The 23209-nt window shown below is 59.1% G+C and overlaps 2 protein-coding genes across 7 annotated transcripts in view; one reads left to right on the top strand and one right to left on the bottom strand.

The window, feature by feature from the left end:
- The first annotated feature begins 65 nt into the window (after nucleotides 1–65).
- Nucleotides 66–6872, top strand: MPG (N-methylpurine DNA glycosylase). The gene is made up of 4 exons (XM_036083555.2): nucleotides 66–223; nucleotides 2467–2700; nucleotides 3497–3701; nucleotides 6428–6872. Exons 1-4 carry the CDS (start codon nucleotides 200–202, stop codon nucleotides 6802–6804), a joined length of 840 nt encoding a protein of 279 aa, XP_035939448.1. The 5' UTR covers nucleotides 66–199; the 3' UTR covers nucleotides 6805–6872.
- The window catches only part of NPRL3 (NPR3 like, GATOR1 complex subunit), a 40592-nt gene continuing 21893 nt past the window's right edge, over nucleotides 4511–23209 (bottom strand). For 3 of the 6 annotated variants that reach the window (XM_036083523.2, XM_036083525.2, XM_036083524.2), the window contains 7 exons: nucleotides 16126–16263; nucleotides 15038–15194; nucleotides 12006–12112; nucleotides 11447–11576; nucleotides 9357–9642; nucleotides 8450–8642; nucleotides 4511–7564 (listed from right to left, as the gene is read on the bottom strand). In XM_036083523.2, coding sequence (XP_035939416.1) covers nucleotides 7399–7564; nucleotides 8450–8642; nucleotides 9357–9642; nucleotides 11447–11576; nucleotides 12006–12112; nucleotides 15038–15194; nucleotides 16126–16263 — 1177 coding nt within the window. In that variant the 3' untranslated portion in view covers nucleotides 4511–7398. The remainder of the gene's footprint in view (nucleotides 7565–8449; nucleotides 8643–9356; nucleotides 9643–11446; nucleotides 11577–12005; nucleotides 12113–15037; nucleotides 15195–16125; nucleotides 16264–23209) is intronic. The other 3 variants (XM_036083526.2, XM_036083528.2, XM_036083527.2) reach the window with 1 other exon arrangement.

Below are 23209 nucleotides of genomic sequence, written 5' to 3'. Positions count from 1 at the left end.
CCAGGATGGGAGGAGCCCCCCACCCCACCGTCCGGCCCCTCCTCCGGGGGCGGATCGGTGCCGCGCGCTCGCCGCCGCTCCCCGAGCTTCCGTCCTCCTCCGCGCAGGCGCCGGCGGCACTTCCGGGGTCGCCTCTGGGCGGGCGGGGGGCTCCCGGCGCTGCGGATCCGTGCGCCCCGAGCCCGGCCCGAGCCGCGGGATGCCGGCGCGCGGCGCGGCCCAGGTGAGTGCGCGCCCGGGTGCGCGCGCTTCTGGCTGCGCGCACGGCCGCCCCGCGCTGCGGCCGAGGGACGAACGGGCTCCGGGGGGGCAATCTCCTCCGCAGTGGCACCAGCGCTGAGCGAGCACCCGGGGAAAACCAGTAACGTGCGCGCCGGCCCCTGACGAGGGCTGCAGTCCCCAGACGGGCGCCCACCGGCGTGGCGGCCCCGGCTCGGCCGCTCCCTTTGCTGTTAGGAAAGTCGAGGCCCGACCCGAGGTTGCCAGTGACGTCTGGAAGGAGCCCCCGACCCCGATTTCCTGGTTGAATGCGCTGCACTGAGGCCCAGCTCAGACATGTCCTCCCCGGGGGCCAGGCTGCGACAGAAGTGACCTGGGTTAGCCCAAGGGGCCACTTTCTCACGCTCCTCACTTCAGCGCCAGTCACAGCCGGATCAGTGTTCTCTCCGTAGTTACTAACCCTTGTTTGCCCGGGTTTTGATGGAGGGCTGTTGGGTCCATTGGACACCCACATCCAGGCCAGGCTCTTTCCTGCCCTCCGCCGGCTGGACCCGCTCTGCCAGAGAACCTAGTCCCCAGGTTTTGCCTGGACACATCCTGGAAGGAGGGTGTTTCTTGCTAACGTTCATGGAGTGCTTGTTGTATGCCAGCCACGTGCCGGCCGGACTTCTCTCATTTTTCCTCCTAACCACCTTGTGCCACAGATAACTCGGTCCCTTTCTACAGATGAAGAAACAGAGGCACAGACACTTGAGGTCATTTTCTGGAGCCCTTTCTTTAGGGAGCCCTCATTTCTAACCAGGGCCAGGGATGCATGTGAGGTGCCCAGGGACACGATTTGACACAGTGCTCACTCTTGAGTGCAACAGCAGGGTCACCCGCTACCTAGTCATGCGGCCAAACCGCCATGAAGGCCTGTGAGGTTCAGATTCTAGGTCTATAATAGAGAAACTGAGGCTTCTCTGAGCCTCAGTGCCTGCGCAGTTTTGTGAGTCCCTCACCACCCAGGGTGGGCCAGGGCTGACCCAGCATGACCCGAGTGCCATGAGGCAGGCAGGGGGCCAAACTCCAGGTGGCAGCGTCCCAGCGTCTGAGCCCATGGCGGGTACTGGCAGATGGGCTGGGCTGCAGAGACGGTCACGTCAGTGTCCACTCTCAGTAGACTGGCAGTCTCCTTTCGATCTGGAACGTCAGCACTTATGTTAAAAATAATGGGTCTGTCTCATGCCAAGGAGATGTGGGTACTACTGAAAACCAGCCCTTGCGGAGGGTGTTTCCAGGCCCCAGTGCTCACCTGCTCTTCATCTTCTCCCACTTGTAGCAGCTGGTCCCAGAACAGCTGAGTGTGTGTGGTCAGGTTTCTCGGGCTGCGTGGCAGCAGGTGGGAGGTTAGGTCTTGTCCCTTGGGAGAACTCACCTTTGCCCCACTTGCTCCTTATCATTATGACATCCTGGGTCATGAGAGAGAGGACAGTTGGGGACTCACCAGGGGTCATGCCCTGAGCACTTGGGTTGGAGCAAAAAAGATAGCCTGGTGCTCCCCGACCTGTGTGTGTCAGGCCTTCCTGGCCATTCTGAGGAGGGGAGCCCTACCAACACATCAGCCAGGTGGGAGGGATTGTGGAGGACACAATGACCCACAAACCACAAACGTTCCTTGGCCAAACCCCATCAGGGTCATGGCTGTGCTTTTAAATTCCTGGTTAGGGGGGCACCTGGCCGGCTCGGTTGGAAGAGCATGCAACTCTTGATCTTGGGGTCATGAGTTTGAGCCTCATGTTTGAGTGTAGAGATTACTTAAATATAAAAAATTAACTCCTGGTTAGGGTCAGTGCAAAGGGCTGGGTTCCAGAAACAAGATGAGAAGTTTGTTTGGGGTCCACGTCATGAGTGGGAATGAGGATACCAGCCCTCCTGCCCTAGGCTGGAGCCCCCACTGTCCCCTCCTTGGGCCCTGCAGCCCTCTACCATCAGCCTGTGCATCTTCTGCATGTGGACGGTGTGTGGATCAGAGTGGCTACTCTCTCGCTGCCACCAACAGCCTGTCCTCCCGCGCAGGCACTTCCCGAGCCTCTGGGGGCCCAGCACGGGGCCGAGTACATCAGGTATCGCGTTCCGTTGGCACCGTTACAACCCCCGAAGGGGATGCCTCCGTTTGACGGATGAGGCCGGCAGTTGAATACAGTCCCTCCACTCTGACTTCACCATAAAACCTCTTCAGATTTATTTTGTCTGTTCACATTACAGCTTTCCCGCAGAATGGGGCAAAAAAAGCAGCGGCTGTTGGAGGCAGAACGGCATCCGAGTCCACCAGACAGAGCCCAGACGCTTGCCCCTCTGGAGCCCTGCTTGGGGCCGCCTGCAGCCCTGAGCCCCCAGCGCAGCATCTACTTCTCAAGCCCAAAAAGCCACTCTGCACAGCTGGGATCTGAGTTTTTCGACCAGCCCGCTGTCCCCCTGGCGCGGGCATTTCTGGGACAGGTACTGTCACGTAGCCAAGGAATAGGCGGAAAGGCTTCGGGCCAAGGAAGACGCAGTTCACTGGCACACTCAGCGCTCCACAGGCCCACCCTGGTCCCCTGTGGCCTGGACTGCTCTCCCAGGTGCCCTGCTGACCTGAGCCCCTGCCCTGTCCTCAGCTGGCCCTTCTGTCCCCTTGGGCCTCACCCCTGCCCGGGGTGCTGTCTGGGCCACCTGCAGCTGGCTCCTCTCCCTGCCGGACTGCCTGCACTGACCCGCTCCTGGTGGCACTGGCTACACCCGGGGCCGTGGTCCAGGCCGGGGCCACTGCGGGGCAGCTGGTCCTGCTGCTCGGGCCTTTCAGAGCCAGGTGCGTGGGAGCTGAGGAGGACGGTCCTTTGTGGTCAGTCCAGGTGGAAGGCGTCCTGGGCAGCTGTGTAGGGACAGCACTGGCACCCTGTGCCCTCCATGCTGCCCTGCCCCAGGCTCAGCATTTAAGTCCAAGGGGACTTGGGGAGGAAGAGGCAGGGAGATGGGAGGGCCCCGCCAAGAAGACTTGAAGTGTGTGACTTGACTAGTGCTGGCTTTCCAGCCTGGCCCTGGCCAGAGCTTGAGACAGCTGCCACCCGTGGACAGGATACTTAGCAGGGCCTGTGTTCCTGGGGTGGGTGACAGGACAGAGGGGACAGTGGGGGGCCTGGCTGGACCTGGGCGCCCTGGTGCACCCTGAACTGGGGAGATGACGCCCAGGCTGTGGGCTGTCACAGTTGGGTGTACCCCGGCTCCTCCCTGCTCTGAGCAGACGGACCGCCCACAGGTCCTGGTTCGACGACTTGATGACGGCACAGAGCTCCGCGGCCGCATTGTGGAGACGGAGGCATACGTGGGGCCAGAGGATGAAGCTGCCCACTCTAGGGGTGGCCGGCAGACCTCCCGCAACCGTGGCATGTTCATGAAGCCAGGAACGCTGTATGTGTACATCATCTATGGCATGTACTTCTGCATGAACGTCTCCAGCCAAGGTGAGCAGTGCTGGGGCGCTGGGGCGACAGGAGGCCTTGGGCACAGTCCCCTCAGTTGGCGGCTGGGAGATCCCTGGGAGGACCAGGCCGGGGCAGGTGTCTAAGCAAAGAGGTGTCACTGCTAAGCTAGGTTTTCAGGAACACTGGCTACACTGTCAGGGTGCCAGGGCCCCCACTGGATAGAGGTCATGGGTTGACCTGAACACAGAGCTGACCATTCCGCAAAGACACCGATGGTCACAGGGATCAAAGGTGGTGTCTCCTATGATCCAGGGTGGACCTGGGAGGGGCTGGTTTTGGGGAAACGAGGGTGAGATCAGTTTGGGTTGAGTTGGGCTCAAGCCAGAGCCTCGCCAGGTGGTCAGTTATGGGGTCTGAATCAGTCATTCTCAGCTGGGGATGATTTTGCCACCCGGGGGGGGTACCATTAGGCAATGTCCAGAGATGTGTGGTCATCCCAGCTGGTGACGTGCTACTGGCGTCTAGCAGGTGGAGGCCAGGCATGCTGCTGAACAGAATCCCCTGGCCCCAAATGTCAGTAGTGCCGAGCAGAGAGATGCTGGTCTAGAGCTCCCAGGAGAACCTGCTTACCCTGTGAGACCTGCTCTGGGGCACTGTGAGCGGGTGGCTGTTTTCCGGAAGCTCTGTGCTCAGAAGGAAGAGCCCACAGTGCTGTCCTGCCAGCGGCACTGCTGACCAGGAGCAGGTCTGCCTGGCCCATTCTGGCCAGCCAGTCCCAGCCTGTGGGTGTCTGTTGAATCTCCCCACTGCCCATCCCAAGAGGAGCAAATGCTCGAGGAGACCAGTAAGAAGCTTGGGGTCTGGTATATTGTGTGTCACACACATTTGTTTGCACAATGACCTGGGAGTTGTGACTGCAGCGAGGAGACAGCTGGACACGTCCAGCATCAGAGCCACAGGGGCTAAAGGGCCTACAGGGGACCCGCGACTGATCCTGTGCCCAAAACAAAGCAGGTGTTGAGTGAAGCTGAGTGACTGGACATCAGAGGATGGTAGGGTCCTCTTGTCATTCTGGGGAGCTTACTTTGGTTGTCTGGCTTTACTTTGGCAAGAGAACCAACCCCCTCTTGTGAAGTGGGACTGAACTCAAGAGTCTAGCATTGCCCAGGGCTGTGGTCAACAAGGAAGGGGAGAAGCCCAGGATTTTGGGGTTGTGGGGGGAGGTACAGTGGACAGGGCAGACATTGGAGGTGGTGCATTACTTTATGGCCATGTGACCATCCAGGTCAGTGCGGGGGCAGGAAACCACACAGGTGCAGTCAAGGCCAAGGGTCATCTGGGCAGAGTGAAGGGGAGGGGAGGCCAAGGACATGGTCATTGCCTGCCTGCCCTCAGGGTGGGGGTGGTACAGAACCAACCCGGAGAGCAGGTGGTGCAGAGGACCAGCGGGTAAGGACAGGGAGACTTGGCAGGAAGAGGTTAGGGTGTTGTGTTTTCGTCAGGATGAGGGACTCAGATGCATTCCAGGGTAGGGGTGTGGGGATGGAGGAGGAGGCCACTCCTTCATCCCAGGTGCAGGGGCTCCGCGGGACAGTGAGGGACATGTGTGGCACCCCCAGGGAGCCCTGAGGCTGGCGGGCTGAGAGGAGCCCAGGAATCACAGAGGCACAGGAACTAACTTCCAAGGCTTTGTGTACCCCGAGTGTATTTTGAGGTCCTTGGAGAACAGGCTGGTTAAGGGGCATCTGGTCAGCTGCTGGCTACTTGAGAGGGCCTGGCTGCTGTGTCCCCTCGGGGTTCCCAGATGCCAGTGGGGAGACCTTTGTGGCCAAGGTCCAAGAGCAGAAACTGGCCTGGCCACCCGAGCCTCTCAGACCCCCTGGTGGGGTGGCGGGGGGTGGCCCGGTCAGGGGAGCAGCCTTGCTGGAGGCTCAGAGTTCTCGTGGCCAGGGTCCTCACTGTCTCCAGCCATGCAGGACTGAGGGAATTGAGGCAGATGCGTCTTCTTGCATGAGCCCCGGGGCCCAGGGTGTCCATCTGTGATCTCTGGTCTCTAAAAGTAGCTTGGACTGGGGCGCCCGGCTGGCTCAGGAGGTGCAGCGTGTGACTCTCGATCTCAAGGGTTGTGAGTCTGAGCCCCATGTTGGGTGCAGACATGACTGAAAACAAACTTGAAGCAGCTTGGACTGATACGCAAAGGGCCAGGGCTAGAAGGGATCCCAGGGCAGTGCTGGCATCTCCTCCCACACGGTCTCCCCCTGCGTCACTGGGCAGGGCTCCCCCAGCAGCGTAAGCACACCGGTAGCTGTTCTGAGCCGACCTTCCAGCTTGGAAGGTTCCAGCTTACCCGAGCGGGTGAGGCAGATGGGGTACCCTGGGGCCGGCTCAGACTCTGGCCCAGGCCTGAGGCTTCCTGCTTCCTGGTGGGGTGACCGTGCTCACAGATGACTGGCCCTCGGGGATCTCTTTGCCAGCCTCACAGGTGCTGCCAGCCACCAAACCAGATGAAGCCGGGGAGGAGGCCGGCTACCAGGTCCCACCACGCTTCTTAAAGAATAGGTTCTCCCTAGCTAGTGGTCAGGCATTCGGGCCTCGTGGGCACAGCCCACCTTGCAGGTGCGAGTCTGCAGAAGGTGGAGGCAGCAGACGTCTGGAGACTGAGCACAGGGGTGCTCAGCACCTCCGCAGCACTGGACGTGCCCCGGGATAGGGAGAGCAACAGCCTGTGGAGGCTCGGCTTTCTAGGCTGTCTGTGTGTCCCACAGGGGATGGGGCGTGTGTCCTACTGCGAGCGCTGGAACCGCTGGGGGGCCTGGAGACCATGCGGCAGCTTCGCAGCACCGTCCGCAGGGGCGCCGCGGGCCGCGCCCTCAAAGACCGTGAGCTGTGCAGTGGCCCCTCCAAGCTGTGCCAGGCCCTGGCCATCGACAAGAGCTTCGACCAGCGGGACCTGGCCACGGACAAAGCTGTGTGGTTGGAGCGCAGCCCCCCGGGGTCCGGTGAGCCAGCCGTGGTGGCAGCAGCCCGAGTGGGCGTTGGCCGTGCGGGAGAGTGGGCCCAGAAGCCCCTGCGCTTTTATGTCCAGGGCAGCCCCTGGGTCAGCGTGGTAGACAGAGCAGCTGAGCAGAACGCACGGGCCTGAGCAAGGGTCCGCTCCGACAAGGCTTTTTAATTGTTTAAGAACCAAATAAACGCTTCATGTCTAGAAAACAGTATTGCTTGTATCTCCACCAGAGCCGCCCTCGTGGCCAACGTGTGCTTGCCGTCGGTCCTCCCTCCAGGACAGGACTCAGAGGCCCTGGGTGTGCGGGAGGCTGGATGCACTGTTCCTCAGGCCTGTGTGGGGGAGGGTGGGGGGCACCAGGGCAGACTCACCCCCAAGATGTGGACCAGCCCAGGCCCTTGTACGGCGGGTGTCAAAGAGGGGCCGGGTGACAGCCTGGTCATGAGCCTCCTGGTGGCGAACACGAAGGCTGTAGCGGGGGCTGGGCCGGGCTCTCATCTGCTCTTGGCCTCAGACACGTTTCTGAGTATCGCCCAGGGTGGCCGTGGGAGGGGGCCAGGGAATGAGGCCAGGGTTGGGAGGAGGGTCTGAGACACACACGGCCCGAATCTGTGTGTGGGAAGCACGCAGGCCTGAGTCCTGGACACTCCCTCCGGCTGGGAGCTCGGACACTGAGGCTGTTTCAAGGGCCGGATGAGAATGAGAACATGGAGGGCAGCGGCCTGCCTGGCCTCAGGGGAGCAGTGCCTGGAAGACAGCGATGACCGGGTCCTCGTGGGTGGTCACGACCAGCACGCTGCGGAACTTGTCGAAGAGCATGAGCAGCTGGGAGCGCCGTGTGTTCTCATTGTACATGATCTCCTCCAGGTGGTGGCGGCCACGGAAGTAGTGCAGGAGCCTGGGGTGGGGGGAGGGCAGCATGAGCCCAGGCAGCCCCTGTCCTAACAGCCACGGGTGGGGACCAGTGCTGAGCTGCCCACAGACCTAAGCAGAGCCAGCAGGGATCCTGGGGCCTCCACCCCCAACAGGGGCAGGTGAGTTCCCCGGACTCGCCGCCCACATAGTGCCCTGACGTGGGTCTGCGAGGACACACAGCTGTTCACCCCCTGGAGCCACCGGAGCCTGAGGCTCACATCCGCCCTCGGCATGCTGACGTGGGTGGGGAAGTGCAGAGGACAGGTCTGCCGGGGGCTTCCCTTCTTCATGTTGCTGTGGCGAGTGCCATGCGGCCATGGGCCTAGACGAGGTCACTGCTCTAGGGGCCGTGTGTGGCTGGGGCTGGCACAGAGGCCAGGACCCAGCTGCTTCCAAGAGTCACCTGGCATGTGGTTCTTAACTGGGGGCCTGCTGCTGGTCAGCCTCACCCCACCCAAAAAACCCTCCACCTGCAGAGCCCCCCAAGTCAAAGCTGGGTGTGACAAAAGTTTGTCACCAATAATGTAGGGGTCCTGGACAGCACCGCCCTCAGCCCGGGGCTCAGAGTTTTCCCAGTTGTGAGAATGAGAACCTGCCGCAGCTTCCGAAGGAGTAACAAGAAACAAGGAAGTCTTGGACCCCCACGGGCAGAGGCACCAGGCCTGGCGTCTTGGCGACAGACGGTGCCAGCCACAGCAGGCACACACAGGCGCCAGGTGGGGACACCTCAGTGCTTGAGACGCCACGGCAACCAGCAACTGCCATTGGTCATCAGTGAATTTCAGCTGGGTTGTGCTGGGTAAGTCCCCATCCACTTGCTGTTCTGACCCTAGAACTGGCCCAGCGCCGTGGGTCACCCTGCCCCCACCTGGCAAACATGCGGAGGTCCTCGGGATTCTGGGCTGCAGGCACGCTGAGGATGGCCGCCCGCTCGTGCTCAGACAGGCTGGCCAGCAGGTTCTCCGTCATCCTCTTGTTGAGTGGTGAGTCCCCACTGGGGAGGAGCTCCGCGCTGGAGTTATCCATGCTGGGGCTAGTGAGGGTCATGTCGTCACTGCTGGCTGTGGGTGGGCACGGGTCAGGGAGCAGCCGGCCGCCCAAACACACCCCTGGTGCACCTGCTGTGCCGTCCGTGTCCACTGGGAATCCGCTGCCACACCCTCTGGTAGCAGCCTCCACACCCCAAGGCAGGCCTGCTCATCCCACCCCTCCATCCCAAGATGGACAAGGGAGGGCCCTGAGCAAGGCTGGGTCCTTGCACTGAACTTGAAGATCAAGGTCAGGCCTCCATCTAGGGAGCCTTCCAGCCCTTCGTCTCCCCCGACCCTGGGAAGCCTGGGGGACCTGGGGCCTGGCAATGGGCTGTGGCCTTTGGGCGCATGCGGTGGCCACAGCGGCTCTTCTAAGAAGCGACTGTGAGTCAGTGTCTCCCCACAGGCCCCGAAACAGCGGGCTCAACTATCCCCCAGTGAGGCTGGGACGTCTGCTCTGATCCCAGGCTGCTCAGGTGCCCAGAGCCACAGAGGTGCAGGAGAGGGAGAGGGGTCTCCTGCCCTCCTTCAAGGGGCGAGCTGCTCAGCAGGGGACGGTGGCTGTGCGTGTGAGGGCCCAGCTGCCCACATATGGGGCGGGAGTGTGTGCACACGCACGGCCCTGTGAGGGCGCCTCGGTCAGCCCCAGCAGTGCCCATGTCGGGATCCTGGCTGCCACTCCCAAGTACCTCCCAAATGCCACCCCCACCCACCAGACGGATGCCCTGGGCAGGGGGCACCTACTTGGGGAACCAAAGCTGAGCGCATTAGGTGTGCTGAGGCTGCGGCCGCTGACCCTGGCGGTGAGGGGGACATCGTCCTCTCGAGGGTGGGGCTCGTCCTCACTGGGTGAGGCCATCAGGCACACGTAGGTGTGCAGCTGGACAAGGAGTCTGTGCTGCAGCATCCACACCACCATCTGAATGAGCTGGGTCTGCAGGACAGGCGGCACGAGGCCCAGGGCAGCGGAGGAAGGCTGGTCCCCCACCACTGCCTTGCTCCCCTCCAGGGAGGACCAAGGAGCCATGACCTAAGACACGATCCCCACGAGTCATCCCAGAGGCAAGGGGTCCATGAGCTCCAGGGGCCTGACCCCGGGGCACAAGGCTCCCCACCTCAGAAAAGGACCCCTCAGCTGCTGGCCAAGCCCAACTCCTTGCTCCAGGGAAGGCCACAGGAGCGCTCCCACCGCACACTCGGCCCGCCCCCGTGCCCGGCCTTTCGTGCCCAGAGCTAAGAAGCAGGGCTGAGTACATGGAGGCCCTGCTCGGCCCTGTCACTCAGACCCCCACCACACAGAGCTGGGCCTGTGGGGGCCTCCGCACTGTGGCCTGGACACTGTTCACAAAGAGGCTGCAGGCAGCTGTCCGCAAAGCAGAAGTCCTCTGCCTGGCTCAACCTGGAAGCCTGCCCAGGACCGGGAGCCCTGATGTGTGTGGAGTCCACCCTTCTCTCATGGGGCTGGCCCCTCAGCAGGGCCAGTGAGGAGCCCCGAACAGGCCCAGCTCGAGCATGGGTGAGCAGGGAGGTCACACATCTGCCTGCTCGGCTTTGGGAGCCCCCCTGGGAAGGGACAGCTGACCAGGCATGGAAACAGGGATGTACCACATACCATGGGCAGGTCATGACCTGGTCAAACCAAATAAATTTGAAAAGGACTGTAAGATAGTTAGAATTAAGGAATAAAACAAAGGGGCTTCATAAGCACTCCAGAGCACACGCCAGGCCCTGAAGCAGGAGACGTGACAAGCAGGCACCTCACCCCGCTCCATCTGAGCCCCTTGACCAAGCACAAGGCGGCCCCCAGGCATGGCCTGGAAAACCCACCCGTCATCCGGACCATTAGGAAGCTTCTGCTGGGGGAAGTGGGGGCACAGATGCAAAGTGTGGCTTTTATTCAGCTGGCAGGGCCTGGCACAGTTCCTGGAAACCAAAGGCCCCGTGAAAGACGGCCTTTAGAACTCTGTCACACTCAGCATCTGAATGAACTCAAGAACCAGGATCCCCTCCTCATTCACAACTTGAGAAGGGAAAGAGTTTGCTTTTAAGGACTGGTTTTGCCTAACAGATCTCACACTCATTTAAAAAAATACTTTCCTTCTGAAGACAAAGCCTTGAGAACACCCAGCCCCATCTCCCAACACCTGCCCCATCCTGGCTCTGTGGTCCCTGCCCAGAGTTCCAGAGCTCCAGGCCTTCAGCACAGGGGAGGGAGGAAGAGGCTCGTTCTGGGATCCAGCCTGCACCTGACCCAGAACTCACCAGTTCATTCCATATGCTCATGCCTCCCTGGATGAGCCCTTGCCACACCCAGCAACCCAACCTGTCCCTCACCTGGACCCAGGCCCACTGGGGCCTGTCCCAGGCCTGTCTTCTCCAGATCCTCTTGGATGAGGAGATTCTGGGGACCAGTGGGCCCAGGACTTAGCCCCACATACCCTGTGGTCTCCTGGACCATGGACAGGGAGAGAGCAGGAAGCCAGGGCCCAAGTTCAGTGAAAACAAAGCTGACTCGGCAACTCCCCAGGAAAGGTTACCACTCTCTGACACCTGGGCCTCTTAACTCGGTTCTAACCCCGAGAACCACTCACGGCAGCCAGGCTGGACTCCACCGGGGGGGTGGGGGGTGGGACTTGGGACTGCCCAAGTGTCTGCAGGTGGCCCGGCTGGGGAGCCAGCTATTGAGTCACCCTGGCGTGACATGTACCACCTACACAGCCAAGCCCCCTCCTCCCCAAAACCCAGGCTAAGGGTACAGCAGCACTGCAGGCCCTGGGGTAAGGAACTTACACTGGGAGGGTGGTTCCCGGACTCCCTGGACTCCTGCAACTTACCTCCTGCACAGGGGGCGCGAGGGGGTTCCTGAACTCTGACAAGGAGACGGGCAAGGAGAACTTCGCAAGGACAGAGGGCAGGTCGTGAGCTGGAAACTGACGGGAGAACTGTTCGGCCAGTGGAGAGTACCTGGGAGAGGTGAGGCGAGCGTGCCCATGAGCTCAGCAGGCCTCACCATCGCTTCCTGACATCTGTGCCCTTGCTGCGAGCCCAGGGCGGACAGCAGGGAGGCGCAGCACGGCAGGTGGCCCAGGATGGGTGCCATGAGGACAGAACCCAGGTGCTTTCCCTCAACGGATGGCAGGAGCCACGGGCACAGGCCAAAGCCCCTCTGAGCCCCCGAGTCAAGATTAAGGCTCCCACCCCCCACCAGGCACCCCATCTGGAGCCCACTGGCCGGACCCTGCATGGGGGCTTTGAATGCCGGAAGAGCACAGGCCCGGGGCAGGCCACGTGGCACAGAACCAGCCCAGAATTAGAACGTGGACACAGCAGAGGCCAGCAAGCAAGCCCAAGTGGGGAGCACCATCCTGGGCTCCAGCGGCCAGAGATACTCACAGACACACGCTGGCGTTGGGAGAAAGCATGTAGACGTTGTTCTCACACAGCGGGTAGATGATGATGGCCTTACCCCAGTACACCAGGTGGGCCGCGAGCTGGAAAACCTGCAGGCAGTGGGAGCTCGGAGGATACTGCCCAACTCTCCAACCCCCTACCTGGGCGTTTGGCACAGCACACGCACAATAACCCTTCTTATCACTGGTCCCTGGTGTGGTTTGGGACAGTCACTTCCCAGAGGACCGTGACCACAGGACCCTGTCCAGGCTGGCACTCAGGAAAGGTCTCATGAGCATGGGGACACACGAGGCCTGGGACACCTCACCTCGGCAAACAGGACCACCAGCGCCAACACGGCAGAAACCTCAGCTCCTTCACCACCGCTCTTCTCTCTCTTCCCAAGTCTTACTGACACTCACTCCAAAGCAAGGATACGCCCGCTTTCCTCCACCTGCCATCGCCCTCACCTGTGCCATCCACCTCCCACCGCTCCCTGCAGCCAGAGCACCATTCTGGAGACCAGAGGTCTGAACTTGTAGCTCCGGCTGGACTCCAGCTCTCAGCAGGGACACAATCTCCGGAGACTCTGGGGGAAAAGCTGCCCTACCTCCTCGAGCGGCAGTGTTCCTTGGCGCGTGGCCACATCCCTCCGATCTCTGCCTCCGTGGTCGTACCCCCTGCCCATCTCTCACAAGGGCCCTGTGGTGACACTGGGCCCACCCGGACAATCCAGGGTCACTGCCCACCTCAAGGTCCTTCATCACATCTGCAAAGTCCCACATAAGGTTGCATTCACAGGACCTAGGAAGTAGGATGTGAAGGTCTGTGGGAAGCCAATCACAAGGAATGGGCAGTGTGACCCTAATTTTCTGATTCAAAGATAATGTGTTAATAATTGATTCATACAAAAAGTCTGGAGGAATCTACAGTGGTTACCTCTGCGATATAGGATTGCAGGGATTCTCTGTCTGTAACTTGTGTAATATTTGAACATACTAACTTTATCACAACAAAAAAGCCCAAAATAGGGGAGATGGGTGGGAGGATGGGTGAAACAGGTGAAGGGGGTTAAGAGCACACTTATCTTGGGGATGAAGCACTAACATACGGAACTGCTGACTCACTGTACTATACACCTGAAACTAAGACAACACTGTATGCTAATTATGCTAGAATTAAAAGCCCAAAATACTGACTTTGCCTGTGATGGAACACGAATTATTTTAAGATTTTATTTTTTCTTAAGCAATCTCTACGCCCAACGTGGGGCTCAAACTCACGACCCCAAGATCAAGAGTCGCAGGCTCCATCGACTGAGCCAGCCGGGCACCCTGAGAACCTAAGTCGCTTTAAATCATCTGAAGACACTCACACCTGAAGCTGACACCTTCTCCCTAGGGGGGCCATCCATGCTTGGGGCTCCAACTGGGCTCGGCCAGCTCTGCTGTCCTCGGGGCCCCCACGGGGCCACCTGCCATAGGTAACAGCAGCTGCAGAGGCCGGGGAGGCCGACCACCACACCAGCAGGAAACGATGATTTGAGAAGCGTTCAGTGGGGAAGGTTACGGAAGGGAAAAACGGTCTCCCCATGGCGAGGCTAGGGCAGGGAAGTGAAGGGGACATCACCAGAGCTTTGTCTTTGTCCAAAGAGACCGAGAAACTTGAAAGCTTAGCCTATATGGGTCAGAACACAAGCTCTGCAGTGTGTACGAAACAGCCAGCACGTTTAAGGTTCTGTCTTGTGGATGATGCTACGAAGGGGAGCAGGACGCGGTGCTCAGCGGGTCCCCTCCAGTCCAGGAGCCCGTATGACAATGCACGAGGGCAGAATCCGATAGACGGTCTCGGGGGATGGACAAAGGTCATGGGTACAGACAAGGGAAGGACTCATTCTGGATGGCAGACTCAGAAAACACTGCTTTGGGAAACACAGGCCTGAGAGTTAGGCTCCCCCAACGGCTAAGGACCAAGGCCAAAGGCGTGCCTCTGGGGGGGTGGGGGGCAGGCCTGCCTCACGCCCGCCTCACGCCAGGCCTCCTCTTCCTCAGGCCCGCCTCACGCCCGGGCTCCTCTTCCTCAGAGCCACCACTCCGGGGACAGGTCCTGCTGCCCCCTGGTGGCCACACGGTGCCCACCGCGACCAGACCGCGGTCCTGCCCTCGGCTGTCACTTGGGAGGCACAACCGCCCTGGGACCTTCAACCTCTTCCTGTGTTTTTCCTCACTCCCTGGCCCCCACCTAGGCTCCAACCAGATCACAGCCAGGACTGAGGGCATCTGGCTCTCGTTTTCGGCTCAGGTCGTGATCTCGGGGTCGTGAGATCACAGGAGATCGATCCCTGGGTTGGGCTCCCTGCTCGGCAGGGGGTCTGCGGGGGATTCTCTCCCTCTCCCCCCGCCTCTCCCCCAGCTCGCGCGTACTCATGTGCGCTCTCTCAAATACGTAAATAAATCGTAAGAAAGAAAACCTGCAGCCCACAAGCACATGGCTCAGCAAGACGGTGGGACCTCCTACAGAACACAGGTCTGAATGCACACGCAAGGGGGGTGGTCAAGGCCAGCAGGTTAGGCCCCGGTTCTGCACGCTGGTGGGCCCTCACCTCCCACACTGGCAAAGTAGAGATGTGGTACTTTCTCACATGGTGACACCCTGCGGGCCCCTGCTTCAACCCTGCAAGCCCCCAGCCCTGGCACCCCATCCTCCACAGCCAGTCACCCAGCACCTGGGGGGCCTCATGTCTCACGACTCCTGGACAGGGGACATCAGCCCCCCACAGCCAGTTCACAAAGCCAGCCCCGAAGCCAGGCCCGACTCAGATTCCAGAACTTGGGAGCCAACCCAGGAACAACCCACCCCACCACAGCAGGCCACGCAGTGGCGCTCAGCTGGAGAGAGGTCCTGGGGACACAGCACACAGGCAGCCTGCTTTCCTGAGGCCCTGACCTCCCACCTCCTCCCAAGGACCACCTGCTTTGAGGTGCCTGCCCATTCTCCCCAACTGAGGGTGTGTCCCCAGGCCCCCAGGCTGATACCTGCAGCAAGGCCAGGTCTGCATCCTGGGCCAGCTGCTGCAGGTTCTTCACGGCGGATGTGGTCTTGATGACGCGCACCAGGGCCGGGGAGCAGTCGAGCGGGAGCTCGCCCAGCAGGGACTTCTCATCACTGAGCAGCAGCAGAGCGTGGTAGGGGCTGCAGAGCAGAGTCAGGGGTCAGCGGGACACGTGAGCCCAGGCCCCCTGACCAGGCACGCTGCTGGGGCACACACTGAACCCGAGGGAAGAGGCCACTGCAAGGGTTACACAGAAGGAGCAGTGCGTCCAGGGGCCTCTAAGAAGCCACAAGGGTCACTATAACCCTCAGAAAAAACAAAGTGGAACAAAACTGAAGAAGGCCTGACGACCCAACTCCATCTCCCACCTCCGGGACTGCCCAGCGAACATCTGTCGACTGAAAAAATACATGAATCTTTTCCAAGCAAAGAGTCCCAAATATGGAAAAGCAAAATCCCCGCCACAGGCTATGAATAGAACTACATAAAAATATACTTCAGCAAGGAAGTCCAGGAGGAAGGACACGGACTTAAGAGCACAGACGGGGCAAGGGAGAGACGGCTAGGTAGTGCCTTGCTTTCTCTCCTCTCCAAATTTTCTGTAATGTGCCCAGATTTCTTTTTTTAGTTATAAAAATATCTAAGGAAATGGGACTTTAATGGGGGTGGGGGGGTTGCAAAAACTGAGCTTAGCTCTTTCCTTGCAGGAAACCAGTTAAATTAAGAAACTGAGTTCCCACAAGTTCTGATTCAAACGCAGGAGGTCCGGTGAGCAACCCTGGCAGGACGGAACTCCCCCCACAGTCCCGCATCTCGCCAGGGAGCTCGGCCCCTACAGCCCTGCCCAGGCCTGAGGCAAAGACCCCCGAGCAAAGAGCCTCATCGCCCTCGCGGTGCCGAGAGGCCCGGAGGAAACTTGCGGTTGGTCGTTTCTGGACAAAAACCAGACCCCAAAATATGCGTTCTCACTTCTATCAGCAGTAGAGCCTTACCTGCCAATTCCTGCGGCAGGAAGAGGAAAGGACAACTCTCCCCGGGCAGAAGCTAGGCAGTATGTGGGCTGGCACTCACCGGATGGCTTTCAGGCTGCGCTCGATGGCCTCGGGTGGAATGAGGCTGGCAGCGGCGTAGTGGATCTTATGAGGCAGGCAGAAGCTCACCTCCAGCCAGCTGTTGATGTGGAGCTGCACCACGCCCGAAGTACACAGGCTGCAGAGAGCAGGCCCCGCTGCCGTCAGGTGCCACCGCGAACCCACACACACACACACACACACACACCACACAGAACCCCGTGAAGCCCTTGGGCAAGAAAGCATCTTTCCAGATCTCAGGTGTTTAAGAGAAGAACACACACAAATGTATCTCTGGGTCGCCCTGGAATCTGCAGTCCGACCCGAGTGCAAGGACTCGAGGGAAGCCTCTTCCATGTCTGCCCCAGAGGCTCAACGTTGCGGAGCTAAGGCCTCCTCGGCACAGGGTGAGGGCCAGGCCCCTCGCACACCCCGTGAAGGCCCCACCACAGGTGGGCAGCTAGGCAGGGCAGGGCCTGTCTCCAAAAGAGAGAGGTGGGCAGGAGGGGAAAGGTGTGTGCGGGGGGTGCCAAGCCCCCCAAAACATCCTGTCAGGGAGAAGCACAAGGCACCCTCCTCCCTACAGATGCCAAGCTGCACCAAAGCAACCGTCCAAGCCAGCCTCAGCTGCAAACCTCTCGCTCCCCACCTCCTCAGTGACAGCAGTTTGGTTCTTTCAGGACCAAACACTGCTCAGGGCACATAGGGCCACCCTGTCCCTGAATCCTTGTTTCTCCTACATCCCACCCTGACCATCTGCAAATCCTGTCTGCTCTCCCTACAGACCTGCGCAGCACCAGCCCCCGTCCACCCTCCCCACTCAGACCCCCATGGTTCCCACCTCGGCAGCCCCAGCCAAGGCCCCCAAATGCCCGGAGCCCCACATGACCTGCCCGCTTTTCTCAGACCTTCTCTCCTAGCCCAGGCTGTCTGGGTCCACCTGTACTGACCACTCTCCTCTTCTCGGCCTCTAGTGGTCCCTCCAGGTGCCCTGGGTTCCTTCCCCGTTCCAGGTCTCAATTCAAGCACCACCTTCTCCGTGAGGTGAGCCCTGGCCCAGCCCCAGCCCCCCAGGCAATCACTGCTGTGTGGTCATGCGTGTCTGGAGCACTTGACCACAGGATGCACCTACTTGTCTGCTACTGGATGCAGTTTCCCTGACAGAATTCAGTCACCAGCTGTGGTCTTAGGTTTCATTAACTGCTCCCCGCACAGCTAGTCAAGTGTTGGGTGCTTGGGGGGCACTGAGAACCATCTCATGAACAGAGGAAGGTAAAGGGCCCAAGGAGCACGCTGCCAACTCTGGGCGGACAATCTCCCGGGAAGCCCCTGCTCAGAGAACAGGTTGCTGGTGGCTCCACAGTAGGCTTGTGCCCCGTATGCCCTGCACCGCAGAACCACACACAGAGCTATTTCCAGCAGGTGCTTCTGAAACCCTCCAGTGAGAAGCCAGCCTGACAGCACCCAAAGCCTGGTGCACGGCTCCTGTACTAAGTGCCAACAGCACTTGGTGTCTGACACAGAGAAGTGACTACTTGGGCAAAGCCCCCCTGGCTGGTCCTCACCACACCCCTGGCAGGTGGACAAGACGATGTGTGCCCACTTCGAGGCCTGGCCTGGCCCAGTTCTTCCCATCACATTCCAACCCCACTCTTCAATTCCCAAGTGTCTGGAGAGGCCAAGACGCCCACATCCGGCCAAGTGTGGGGCAGGCCATGGCTCAGGAAACCCCTGTCTCAGACCTCCCTCGGGGGCACACAAATGCACGGTGCTGGCAGGCGGCCCTAAGGCCCTCACTGCCCATGCCCACAGGCTGTTCTTACCATCTCTTCCCCGAAGCCACAGGCAGCAGACCAACTACCACAGGCTTCTCCACGGGTCCACCCAAAGAGCCGGCAGAATCTGTGGTCAGCTGTTTTCTCAAGCAGGGAATGTGTAATGAGGAGAAAAAACAGGGGGAAGAACACAGAGCACATCCGTGACCTCCAGGACCCCCTAGGATTCCTGCCAACACCACTATGTGCTCATTGCCCCGTGCTGCACTCCCAGGACATCTGCACCCCTGAATAGCCCCCGGAGGGAGGGTCAGAGCACCCACCGCTGGGAGGGTGGGGGCTGCAGGCTGTGGCTGAGTCTGGAAGGCAAAGGTTTGGTCACTGCTGATGCCACAGTCCCTCAGTGTGAAATGCATGGGTGGGTCTGATAAGAGTCACAATCTAGAGAAGAGATCTGGGATCCTTCCCCAAGGTCCCAGAAGAACGGAGTGCTAGTAAGCGCCTGGGTGGCTCAGTCGGTTAGGCGACTGCCTTCGGCTCAGGTCATGATCCTGGAGTCCCAGGATCAAGTCCCACATCGGGCTCCCTGCTCAGCGGGGAGTCTGCTTCTCCCTCTGACCCTCCCCCCTCTCACGCTCTCTCTCTCCCTCTATCATTCTGTCTCTCAAATAAATAAAATCCTTAAAAAAAATTAAATTAAAAAAAAGAACAGAGTGCTAAGTAAATATGAGCAGATGGAGGTTCCCAGAGCCTCCCCAAACTTTGGGCAAGGGTCTTTGCAGGTGGACAGCTCCCATCAAACCCTGAGAAAGAACCTCTTACAAAATCCAAGATCACCCATGAGAGGGCTGCCCAGTGGATGAGAGTCTCAGCAACCATGTACAAAAGGAAGAGAAGAGTGAGGAAAAGCAGGGCTGCAGGGAGAGCGAACTTGACAAAGCTAATATAGGCAGGCTTCCTCCCTCCTCTGTTTCACTATATACCTGGACAGAAAGGCTGGTGGACTGAAAGAAAGGTCTGCTTCTGAGCTGTCATCCTTAGGATATGGCTCAAAGTAGCAGATGGAACACCAGAGAATCAGAATTAAACACTGAGACTCCCATGACCTCACACGCAGCTGATTTTGCTCCCCCAGGAGCTTGGCAATGCCACATGCATGCACACACTGGTGTGGGGTCTTCTCCCGAACGCTCCCACGGTTCCCTGGTGTTCATGTGGATTTCCACTTTTCCAGGCATCTGTCCACCCATGGAGTACTTCGCACTAAGATGCAGCGTGGAGCCTGCGTGGAACACGCCCACCCACATGGAGCCCCGGGAAGCCCATAGTCCTCCTGCAGCAAGAGGTGAGCCAGGAGCTGCAATGAAGTCTGCTCAGAGGAGGGGAAAAAAGCCTCCTCTCTGTTTTTGAAGCACAGTTTGTTTTTTCCTAACACCTCCAGGGTGGAGGTGGCCCATCCTCCAAAAATCTGAGGCTACAACTCATGTATGTATTTACTATTATTGCAGAATAGTTGACATACAGCTTGTACCAGGTTCGGTGTTCGACAGTTCTCCACATTACTCAGTGCTCACCCCCATAAGCGTAGTCGCCGTCTGTCACCAAATAACATTACTGCAGTATTACTGAGTATATTCTCTATGCCACATAAAGTGCACTTTTAAGACCAGACCCTCGGGGCGCCTGGGTGGCTCAGTTGGTTAAGCGACTGCCTTCGGCTCAGGTCATGATCCTGGAGTCCCAGGATCGAGTCGTGCATCGGGCTCCCTGCTCGGCGGGGAGTCTGCTTCTCCCTCTAACCCTCCCCCCTCTCATGTACTCTCTCTCTCATTCTCGTTCTCTCAAATAAATAAATAAATCTTTAAAAAAAAAAAAAAAGATCAGACTCTCTAGGGTTCCTATGTCTGTACTTCTGCTGGCAAGGCAGTCATGTCTGGTCTGGAAACACTGTACAAAAGGCGCTGCCCCACGTGAGGCTTATCCAGCCTGCCATACAACTCGGGGCCACACAGCATCGCCCAGCCCCATCTGCCACGTGAGATAGATGCTCCGAGTCCTAAGCGATGACTGTGCATGAGGCAACACACTGGCCTTCAAGACATGCCCTTATCGTTCCCACCCCAGATGGAAGGCAGTGTGTACCGGCTTACTCCGTTACCCTCTCATCTCACCACGTGAGAAAGACCTTCAGCTCCTAACACTTTAGCTAAGAGCTGAAACCCCCTTCTTTGGTCTCCCGGCCAGCCCAGCACCTCCCGATCACTCTGGTCCCACACACAGCCAGGCTTCCTACTACATGGCGTGGGACACTGTACACAATTCAAGAGGGCCGAGTGGGCTACAAAAGGCCCACCTTGAAATTTCACACAAAAGGTGTACAGAAGTGCATTTTATGGAAAAAGGCACTAAAACTCCCAGAATATTAGCGGAGGTGTCTGTGGCCGCATCTCTGCTCTGAGCAGAGAGCACTGGGAAGCAGCAGTGAACAAGCACAAAGTTCCCAATGCCACCTGCCCGGCCAGGCCCTGGGCAGCTCCCCTGAGCTCTGAGCCTCCTGGCCCCACCACAGGCCCCGTTACCTCTGAAAACCATTCAACAAACACTTTGTCAAGCCATGGACTCCACAACATGACTGCTGTCTACTCGTTCCTTCAAGCGACAGCAGGCAACCACAAGGTCTGTTACTGAAAGTGAAGGGACATTCCCCGACTTCACGGGAGACCCAACCTGACCGTCACACAAATGCGTGGGGCACGCTCACTGAGGTCACCGGGCCCCAGGGGGAGACACAGAAGTTCCAACAGTCAGGGTAGGCTCCAAGGGAGTCATGCTACCAGCCTACGCTCACAGACACTTAGGTCCCGGGGCACGAGGCCACACCACAACCCTGGATTTTAATTAAAACAACAAATCCAGAACTCCTTTGAGAAGTCTCACCCCAATCTCCAAACTCCACGTCTCTCACGTCTGCTCAGAGAAAACCTTTCCCAGGATCTGCTGGAAAGCTGTGCCAAAGGGAGAAGGCGGCTCTGTTGCTACCGGATCAGTCATGTAAACCCACGTCTCCCTTTCTCAGCTCCAAGGTAAGTCCACCCTGCAGCAGCAAAGGGAAGGCCACAGCCCAGGGGGGCTCCTGGGCAGTCGCGGAGCCCCTGCTATTGGCAGGCTGGGACAGGGTGCAGGGGAGGACCCCACTGTCCCTGGGACTCCCACCAGAGTAGCACTGCTGCTGGCTTGTGGGAGCTGGGCCCCAGAACCCACGACTGGGCAGGGTTGGGTCTGGGAACAGGAAAGGGTGGGTGGGTGGGGGTTCACCCAGAGGAAATGGGATCCTGAACACTAACACACTAGGGTGCTTGGGCTAGAGGAAGGAGGCAAATGCTGAACAGTGAACCCTGGGAGCCTTTCTTCCCCAAAACTCTGATTCCTGGCCTCCTTTACACAATGCCCACTGTGGGGCGCTGCGCTGCCTCAAGTTCTGAGCGGCGGCAGGTGGGCCGACCATCCAGCCCTTCACTGCCTCCAGCTTGCAGTTCAAATGTAAGAAAGCACAGTCCATTCTTTCTTTAGACATAGCAAGTCTGGTTCTGGTTTGGTGTTTATGTCCAGGTTAGCCTGAACTTTGCCTGTGGCCTGACCGTAGCTGAGGCAGGCAGAGTACCTTTCAGAGCAAGGGAGCATGCTCCAAGGAAGCGGTTCCCAGCACCAGCCAGCCCAAGACCAAAGGGCAGCACTTCTCTGACTGCAGAGACTTCGACGTGGTCATGAGCGATGTCATGGGGGGGGGGGGGGACTACAGGACGAGAGTTCCCGTGCCCTAACAGCCAGCGGTCACCGGGGTCAGGACAAAGCAAGCCCTGCTCTGCCTCCTGTGTGATGGACGGGGGTCTGAGGACAGTTCGGGCAGGACAGGGGGACGCGCACAGCAGCATCCGGACACGGCTGTGGACACAGCTCACCAAGACCCTGGGCCAGCACAGCCGGAGGAAGAGGGATCTCCTGTGGGGCCAGTGGGGGTGCAGCCTGAGGCAAAGCCCCACAGGGACGTGCGCCCTATCACAAGGGCTTTACCTCCTCGGCCTGGCAATTCTGCTGTCGGGAATTCATCAGACAGATAAACAGGTACACGTGCACAACCCCACGTGCGCACGGCTGAGCATCAGGCCTCGCAGCACCAGAGGCTGAGGCCAACGAAATGCCCAGGACAGGGGCTGGCTAACTGGGTAGCCGCAGAAGCAGCAGCCCTTATTTCCCAGTAGAGACAGGGACAAGGCGACACAGCTAAACTGAGAAGGCAGGGGTCATCCGCACGTGCAGTGTAAAGGGACAAAGGGGGTCAGCGTCCACCTGTGTGCGCCTCCAGGCCAGCGGTGCAGGATGGCACGTGCCATGTGCTGGCCTGCTGACATGCTTCTGCCACCGGGACGGGGGCCTGGTGGTGGTACAGCAGGAAACGCACGCAACACTGATTTTCAGACTGGATGGATACATGACCTTTTCAAAAGCTTCAGTTAAAACAGCAAAAAGAACGGGGCACCTGGGTGGCTCAGCCATGAAGCGTCTGCCTTCGACTCAGGTCATGATCCTGGAGTCCAAGGATCGAGCCCCACATTGGGCTCCCTGTTTAGCAGGGAGCCTGCTTCTCCCTCCCCCTCTGCCCCTCACCCTGCTCTAGCATGCTCTTTCTCAAATAAAGAAATAAAATCTTTTTTAAAAATTAATTTAAAAAACAGCAAAAACAATGAAAAATTTCCAAAACGCTCATAACAATAATCACTGGGTATGGGACCATAGATGGGCTCTGTTTTCTCTATACTCTTCTACGTTTCCTAAATATCAATAACGAGCATGTACTGTCGGTGAGATGAGGAAAACCGCTAATACCATAAAAGGATGCTAGACAAGCCACCCTCCCTGGGCTTGGACGACACGTGGTCTCGCCAGCCACAGCTCAGACCCAGCCCACCTCCAGTGGGTAGTGTGGAGCCTGCTGATGGAATGAAGCGCCGAGAAGGCCCGGGGCTGCATGCACGGACAAGGTCCAGAGAAGAAGCCTGCACCTCGGTGCAGACTGTGCAGCAACATGTCTGGTGCTCTGAGTGGTGGCCCCTCGAGAACCAACGGTCCCGGAGCAGAAGGGCACAGCTTGCAGGGGAAGTGTCACCTGGGCACCCGCCCGAGCCCCCTCCACCACCTCCCACCCACCCTGCATACCAGGCTCAGGGAGCAGTGGACCCTCTTAAAAGAAAAGAAGTTCTTTGCTTCTCCACAGAAAGCTGGGAACACCAATATGACTGGAACAACTGAGAG

The sequence above is a fragment of the Halichoerus grypus genome, chromosome 6, assembly GCF_964656455.1.
Source record: "Halichoerus grypus chromosome 6, mHalGry1.hap1.1, whole genome shotgun sequence".
NCBI classification, from domain to species: Eukaryota; Metazoa; Chordata; class Mammalia; order Carnivora; family Phocidae; genus Halichoerus; species Halichoerus grypus.
The sequence above is the reverse complement of the archived record's forward strand: the minus strand, read 5'-3'. Positions and strand labels throughout refer to the sequence as shown.